At 37.4% G+C, this 7,660-nt stretch overlaps 1 protein-coding gene across 4 annotated transcripts in view; it reads left to right on the forward strand.

Moving 5' to 3' along the window:
• Positions 1 to 6,845, forward strand: part of HS3ST5 (heparan sulfate-glucosamine 3-sulfotransferase 5) — a 193,062-nt gene extending 186,217 nt beyond the window's left edge. For all 4 annotated transcript variants that reach the window (XM_053939587.1, XM_053939586.1, XM_053939588.1 and 1 more), the window contains one exon: positions 4,498 to 6,845. In XM_053939587.1, the coding sequence (XP_053795562.1) occupies positions 4,498 to 5,428 (931 nt within the window). In that variant the 3' untranslated portion in view covers positions 5,429 to 6,845. The remainder of the gene's footprint in view (positions 1 to 4,497) is intronic.
• Positions 6,846 to 7,660: the final 815 nt, after the last annotated feature.

Raw genomic sequence — 7,660 nt, forward strand, 5'->3', positions numbered from 1 at the left:
CTTCAAGGGTCTGATTGCTTTCATGCTTTGTTTTTTGAAATTTTTTTCTTAGAGTCTATTTGTATTGGAGGACAAAATGACTGGCTATTTTAATAGTGGTTATCATTATTTATTCCTACCCTTTGGAGAAGAGAGTAGGAAAATAATCACAGTCATCCGTGTCAAAGTTTTTCTGTTTGTCCATTTGTATTCTGAGCACACTGACACTTGTTTTCAGAGAAGAAATAAACCAGCATCCAGTAAAAATGTCATTACAGTAGCTCATTTTGCCTGTGTACATCTGTGTGTTGACCTCTAGTTTCAGCAAAACAGTTATGATGTATTTATACATCTCCTTTTCTAAATTTGTGAGCAAGCAATTAATGTGCTACAGTGGTAGTTAAAATTAAGTATGTGCCTGCAGAGCAGCTCGTCAAATTTTGAATACTATTTCATTTGAAAGATTGCTTCAGGGTTTGAGAATTTTAACTATGTTAATTAGCTGGTATTTTCTGTAGCTGAATGTGCTAAATAAGTGGGTTTTCTCTGCAAATGATTTCCTGGAGAGTAGTAGAAAGCACAGCAGAGAAAATCAAAGAGTGTTTGGCACTTCTGACCAGGCTGAGTTTTGACTGGTTTTTGACAATGCAACAGTAGTGCTACCTGCACTGACACTGCTGTTCCTGTCAGCTTTGAAATGGCCTGGGATTGCTGCGGTAGGTGCTACACAAAGGCACAACACACTCAAAAAAAAAAACCAACAAAAACAAACAAACAAAAAAATAAACAAACAAAAAAAAAAAAAAAAAAAAAAAAAAAAACCAAAGAAAAGAAGAAAGCTGTTTAGAAAGAATGAATGAAAAAAAAGCCTATAAGATTTCCAGAAGCAGGTAGACAGTTTGCAAATGTTCATGCTATATTCTTATCCTTCTTTTAAATGATGCAACATATTGTTGGCTTCAAAATTGTCACACAATGCTGTGTGACTATCCAGTGTTTGGAAAGTGAAAACACAGCTACCTACTGTCCATTGCTAGATAACGGGGGGGCCCCATTGGCAATCACTGGGTGCCTTCTTCGACTCTTCAAATCCACTCCAGAAGACGGAGGCCATGTACTCAGCTAGGACCAAGTGCATTGCAAATTAAGCCCTGGAACTTATATCTTCTTTCCCCTGATATTCAAACCATCTCTGATGCTTCAGAAGTAGAAATTTCACTGAGACTACTGTGATTCTGTAAATGGAGGCAGAAATCCTTACTGGTCCCTGCAAAAGTATATTTTATGCTCAGAGGCATGAAGTCTAATTAACCTTCTCCTATTATCTATGCTTGCACATCTTCAGAATTTACTGATGGCTATAAAATTATCTCTCCACAGTATTTGACTCGCTGACCTCCTGTGGCAATGAATTCCGCTGGTTTCATACATAGTGTTGCCAACGGCAATAAATTCAGTTTTGTTCTCTTGCTTTACCCAATGGGAAGCTTACCACACTGCTAAAAAGCAGTCCTGTGTATGGAGTTGTTATGAAATAGAGAGAAAGAAGTACTAGAAAGGACAAGACACAGATGAATTAACTAGAAATATTCTTCTGCCTCATCATTGTTGAATCTCTCAGTAAAAGGATGCTGAGTAGGTTCAACAGATTTTGAAATAACTAATGGTTCAGGAAGAAATCCAGATTCATTTATGCTTAATTTATGCTGATCTAATTTGAACAAGAGAGCTGGGGGTGGCTCATGTTTAATAGCCTCAGATTAGGCTCTCCAACAGCAGTGTCTTGAGTTTCCTTAGGCCCAAAGGGAAATTACCACTAGTTTATATGATTCATTGAGTCATAAAATCTGATAAGATGAGCACTTCCCTTCAGGGGAGGCCACCTTCCTTCAGCTCCTGAGTGCATGGATCTGCTTCACATGTGGGAGCTCAAATAGATTCTGTGGCAATTTTGAGCATATCTGGATTAATCTTTGAGTTACCTGACTCCCTGATTAGCAGTACCAGGAGCCTCCACATCTGATTTCCATGCTACAAAATACTCCTGCTGGAACCAGGCTTATAAACTTTTGCTGCTGTGATACCTTCATTGGAAGAAAATTAGCAAGTATTCTGGATCAGGTGAGACAGGTCATTAAGATTACCAGATTTACTTTGGCTGTTTTCAAACTTTTCAGAAATACAATTCCTGGAGATTAATTGGTTTCTGGCGGGTTCTCTCAAGAGGAATTATGGAGTTTTACTGTAGCAGTTTGAGAAATTACCTGGGAGAGCAACTCAGTGATATAATAAGTGCCATATACTCTTTTGTAGCAAAGAACTGTTACTTAGTGGGAAAATTACTCAGACAATTAAGTATATTAGCATGTTGCAACGTGAGAGTAAATAGTTACATCTTGGTTTAAACTATGAGGATCTGCCCTTTACTTACAAATGCCAAGATCTTTTAGAAGTTACTTTTTTATTGTTTAGAGAGAGTAGAATCAGGGGAAAAGAGTAAAAAAACCTGAAATATAAAGGCTGAGGAAGGACTACTAACAACATCCAATCTTTTCCCTTAGGCTAGAGGGTATCTTGAGTATTTATTTATTTTCAAAGGAAACCACCCTGTTTGACAAGCTGTTGTGTTACACTGAAGGCAGTGCTAGCTAGAGATAAAATTAGTTGAGATGGGTCTGGAACTGCTGTTGTGGAATCCTCTTTGCTTGAAAACAAATAACAAATACACAGAAGGAGAGGGAAGAGAACAGAGACAGCAATTGCACCTTCTGTTTCTTATGTTTTTAACTGCCACCTTGCTGATGCATTAAGACTCTCACCAGCCACACCACAGTCTGACCAAATTGTAGCATTGTTAAGACATTTCTTCCTTTTTATTTTTTTTTTTTCACAATATGGGTGGGTTTGCATCAGCTTTTCAATGATTCAGTCTTTGCCACCAAGTCAGGCTTTTTCAGTAGATGGCAGAGAGCAAAGAGACAGAAGAAGCTAGACACTTGAGACAAGAAATAACAGGAACTCACTTTTTATCACACTTTCTAATTAGTCTGCAGGACTTAGCTAGAGCTCATGTGAAACCAGCAATGTCATATGGATTGTTTCTTCGGCTCTGTCTGGACAGGCTATATCTCTCAGCATCTGGATAATCAAGGAAGCAGCTAACAGGTCAGCCAGGGGGATCAAAAGTACTTTGTCCTGACCATCCATTGTCCTAGAATCAGTGTCAAATTAGAAACCCAACAAGCAGTGATGGATGGAAAACCTGCAAAGAAATAAATAATTATGTCCTGAAAGCAGGGTTTGAATAATATATAGTAAATGAGTGAGGGGCCACATGCTGAGAAACTAGAATAAATACTGAATACCTAAACAGCTATTAATGAGCATTGCCCATCTGGTATACTGGCTAAGGCAGGGGTCCTGTGAAAAATAATAGCATGCCGCTGTGTAATTTAAGAACTGTATCATAATATATGTGCACAGCAAGCTCACACTAAAATTGCCTAGGCAACCTTTGTTCTTACATATCCTTAATTCTGGAGAGCATGGCTCCAAAAAATTAGTAATAATATTTTCTCTAGGACCTTGGAAGCTCTCTGTACACACCAAGTTAATCTTCAGTGAAATATTGGCCTGTATAATGATTTGAGAGTGGAGATGAGAGTTTATTCAAGGTTCTGTAGAAGTAAAGTTTTGACATTTTTCTTACTGAACCTCTTCTTGGATCCAGTGGTATCAGATACAAGAACAAAGATTTAGAAAGTAGAAAAGAGGGGAAATAATTGTAGCTGAATATAAAAGAATAGTGCAAAAATGCAGTTGCAAAAGAAGAAATAATAAAAGAAAAAATAAGGTTCAGTGGGAGGATACAAGAGTGATTATAAGAAAATCATCTGTGTAACAATGCAATAAATGCATATTTAAAAACTCTTCTTGCCATTCTTTTTGTACCTTGCTAATTTTATCTGAATCAGAACCTTGAACTTTCTGTTTCTGACTGGCTGAAAGCTGGTTTTCATGCCTTTGCCTCCTCTTCACTAAAAAAGCCATCTCTGGATCAACACAATGGGAAGACTTCAGGCTAGAATGAGAAAAGTGTGGGAAAGAGAATACTTAAATCAACTGGATTTTCAGATCAAAATGTCCAAATATAATTCATCTTAGAATGCTTTAAAAACTGCCAAACCCATCACAAAATAATGAGGAATGTGGAAGTTTAGGCAAGGTTCAAGAAGACCTAAGAGCAGTACTCATAGTTCATATGCTGGCAAAGGACAGATGGGTCAAGTTAGAAATTTCCCAGCTAAATCAGAGCAAAAAAAAAAAAAAAAAGCAGCAATTAAATTTAAAAAAAAAAAAAATGCAAATTATTTAACTATTGGCAGAATAAAATAAAAGTTGAAAGATGGGCACATCACATTACATTTGAATATGTTCCCAAAAGCAGGATTCCCTTGTACATAAAATTTGTCTTGGGAGATATCCTCTTTTTACAAGTACCTCTTATTTTACTTGCAGACTGCAGCCCCTCTGCCCCATTGATGGTCGCTTTGGACCCCGCGGCCAGGACGAAATGCCGTTGCGAGCCCTGCAGTTCAAGCGAGGTCTGCTCCATGAATTCCGAAAGGGCAATGCCACCAAGGAACAAATTCGACTGCACAATCTGGTTCAGCAGCTTCCCAAGGCCATTATCATTGGGGTGCGGAAAGGAGGCACCCGAGCACTACTGGAGATGCTGAACCTTCACCCTGCAGTGGTCAAAGCTTCTCAAGAGATTCACTTCTTTGACAATGATGAAAACTATGCCAAGGGAATTGAGTGGTACCGGAAAAAAATGCCTTTTTCTTACCCTCATCAAATAACAATTGAGAAAAGCCCCGCGTATTTTATCACCGAGGAAGTACCTGAAAGGATTTACAAAATGAACTCATCTATCAAATTATTGATCATTGTCAGGGAACCTACCACAAGAGCTATTTCTGATTACACTCAGGTGTTGGAAGGCAAGGAAAGAAAGAACAAAACTTACTACAAATTTGAGAAGCTGGCAATTGATCCTAATACCTGCGAAGTGAACACTAAATATAAGGCAGTGAGAACCAGCATCTACACAAAACATCTGGAGAGATGGTTAAAATACTTCCCAATCGAGCAGTTTCATATTGTGGATGGAGACCGGCTCATCACAGAACCACTGCCAGAACTCCAGCTTGTTGAGAAGTTCCTAAATCTTCCTCCTAGGATAAGTCAGTACAATTTATACTTCAATGCCACCAGAGGGTTTTACTGCTTGCGATTTAACATTGTCTTTAACAAGTGCCTGGCAGGTAGCAAGGGACGCATCCATCCAGAGGTGGACACCTCTGTCATTACCAAATTGCGCAAGTTCTTCCATCCTTTTAATCAAAAATTTTACCAGATCACGGGGAGGACATTTAACTGGCCCTAAACTAAACTTCAAACAACACTTTCTGTTGCACCTGAGGCATGCAATAGGATGTCTCTGCTGAAATATGCACTTTTCATAGATACAACTAGCAAAGTAACTTTTTTCATGCATACGTGTACATAATGCAGTGTGTGACCAAATATACGGTGGGATCGATTTTTTCTACAGAGTAGTAACTAACATAAATTTACTGTCAATATAGTTGCATCTTTTAAGATATAATAATAAAGGGAAAGGAAGTATTTAGGGAAACAAAGTCAGACACTGTTAAAAGGGTCAGTGTTCCTCTCGCTTAGTGAAGTGTTTATGTGACATACTTATTGATCTAAGCAGAACATTCGTTTATGCCATAAAAATTCTTGTCAAAAGTCTGTAAAGCTGTGAGAAAGCATAATCTTGAGGCTATATTTGGTATGTGTATTGCTAAAGGAATACTGACACTTTAAACACAGTGCTGAATTTTTACAATGAGAGTGAATAGTACTATTTTCTTATTATTTTAAATGAATATCTTATCTCATACAAACATACATTATTTTAGAGTTCCTGTGGTGAGTTTGCACTATTGTTTTATTGTATGGACCATAGTGTCACTTGTAGCATGTCAATCATGTGTCAAGAAAAGGTCAAATAATTTTTTTCTTCTATACTTGTGTGTTGACAAAGCTAAACATGGTGTACATAGTGTACAATGTTTGTAAATACTGGTTTCACACTAAGTAATTCTATTTTGTAAACTAAATATGGCTATTTAATTTATTGTGAAAATTAAATTTATTGTGGTATTTAAAAATGGAATGGATTAAAATTACCTATATGTGCAATGGCTTTTCACCTTTACTTGATGTATGTCAGTGTGGTCCCTTAGCTTAGACAGATCATAGGCATGTGTCAGAGAGATTTGCCCAGGTAAGTTTGGTTTATAGAAAGTTGAGAAAAGTGATACATGCGGCGAGGCAGGGTTTATTAAAAAGCTCATCCTTCTAGGAATCTGGTGTAATGCACACCTCAGAGAACATTGTTGCTGTTTGTTGTGGCACTTTGCTAAAATTAATGCAGTTACCCATGAGGCTAAAGCATGACTGTAAAAGCCTACTGTAACCAGATATATCAAAAAAAGCAGAGTCCTCGTTAAAATAAAAAAACAGACAGCTGAACAAAATTAGAAGAAAGATTCTGATGATTTCATAACCAAAAGGCGGTGATGCTTCAGAAGTCATAGAAAACAGTTGTGATATCTTTGCTTTCATCTCATAATGCATGCATCTGCTCTGAAGAGAGCAACAACAGTATTGTTATTACTGAGATAAACATATATCTCATGTTTCCATTCAATAAGCAACAAGAAATTAGTTCAGGAAATTAATATTTTCATGCATTATATGTAGTATGGCTTTTAAAGATGCATAAGAAAAAAGACAATGAAAGCAAATTAAAAAGTATTTTAAAACAAGAAAAAAAAAAAAAGAAAAAAGTGAAGTAAAAAAAAAAAATCCAACCACTTTAAAGCCACCATCTAGGGATTGATGGAGACAAAAATTTTGGAAGGTGTCCAGAGCACCTGAATATTCTGGGCTATGGCAGCAGAGTGGCTGGTAGTTCAGATTAAAAGAAGATCAAGTGTTCCCCATGGGCTGTTTATTTTGTTCAATGATTTGGAAGCATTGGTTTTTCTAAATAAGTGGCTTTTAAAACTCTTCTGAGAGACTGCTTCTTGTCTTGCTGTATCTTTAATCATATGTGCTAACACTGTGAGCAATGTGCCCTTTCTTCATGCTGCATCGGAGCCTTGCCAGCACAACACGGCAGAACATATGTGAAATTCTCTGCAGTAGCTACAATACAATTCACTGTTTCCCTGTATAAGAGCCATTTATCTTGCCTACTTCCAGACAAAAAGACAGATATTTAACTTAGATAATAGTGTTGAACAGGGAGTTTTTATCCAATTTAACCTTTTTATGGTCTTCAGGTGGGCAGACAGATTCCAGGCAGCTTTGGGTGATACTTTGGGTGATACTTCATATGGTCCTGGCTACAAACTGACTGAAGACTGAGATGTATTTTCAGTGAAAGGGACAAATTAGTTAGGTCAAAGTTACCTCCAAGCACAAAATATGCATTTGAAATTAATATCTCTCTGCGTTGATCAGAAGAGCCACAGAGACTGTGATCTACCAGGCACGACTACGCACATTCCTGTTAAAGTCAACTGGCTTAACTCCAGCTTAT

Source organism: Vidua chalybeata, chromosome 3, assembly GCF_026979565.1.
Source record: "Vidua chalybeata isolate OUT-0048 chromosome 3, bVidCha1 merged haplotype, whole genome shotgun sequence".
Lineage (NCBI taxonomy): Eukaryota > Metazoa > Chordata > Aves > Passeriformes > Viduidae > Vidua > Vidua chalybeata.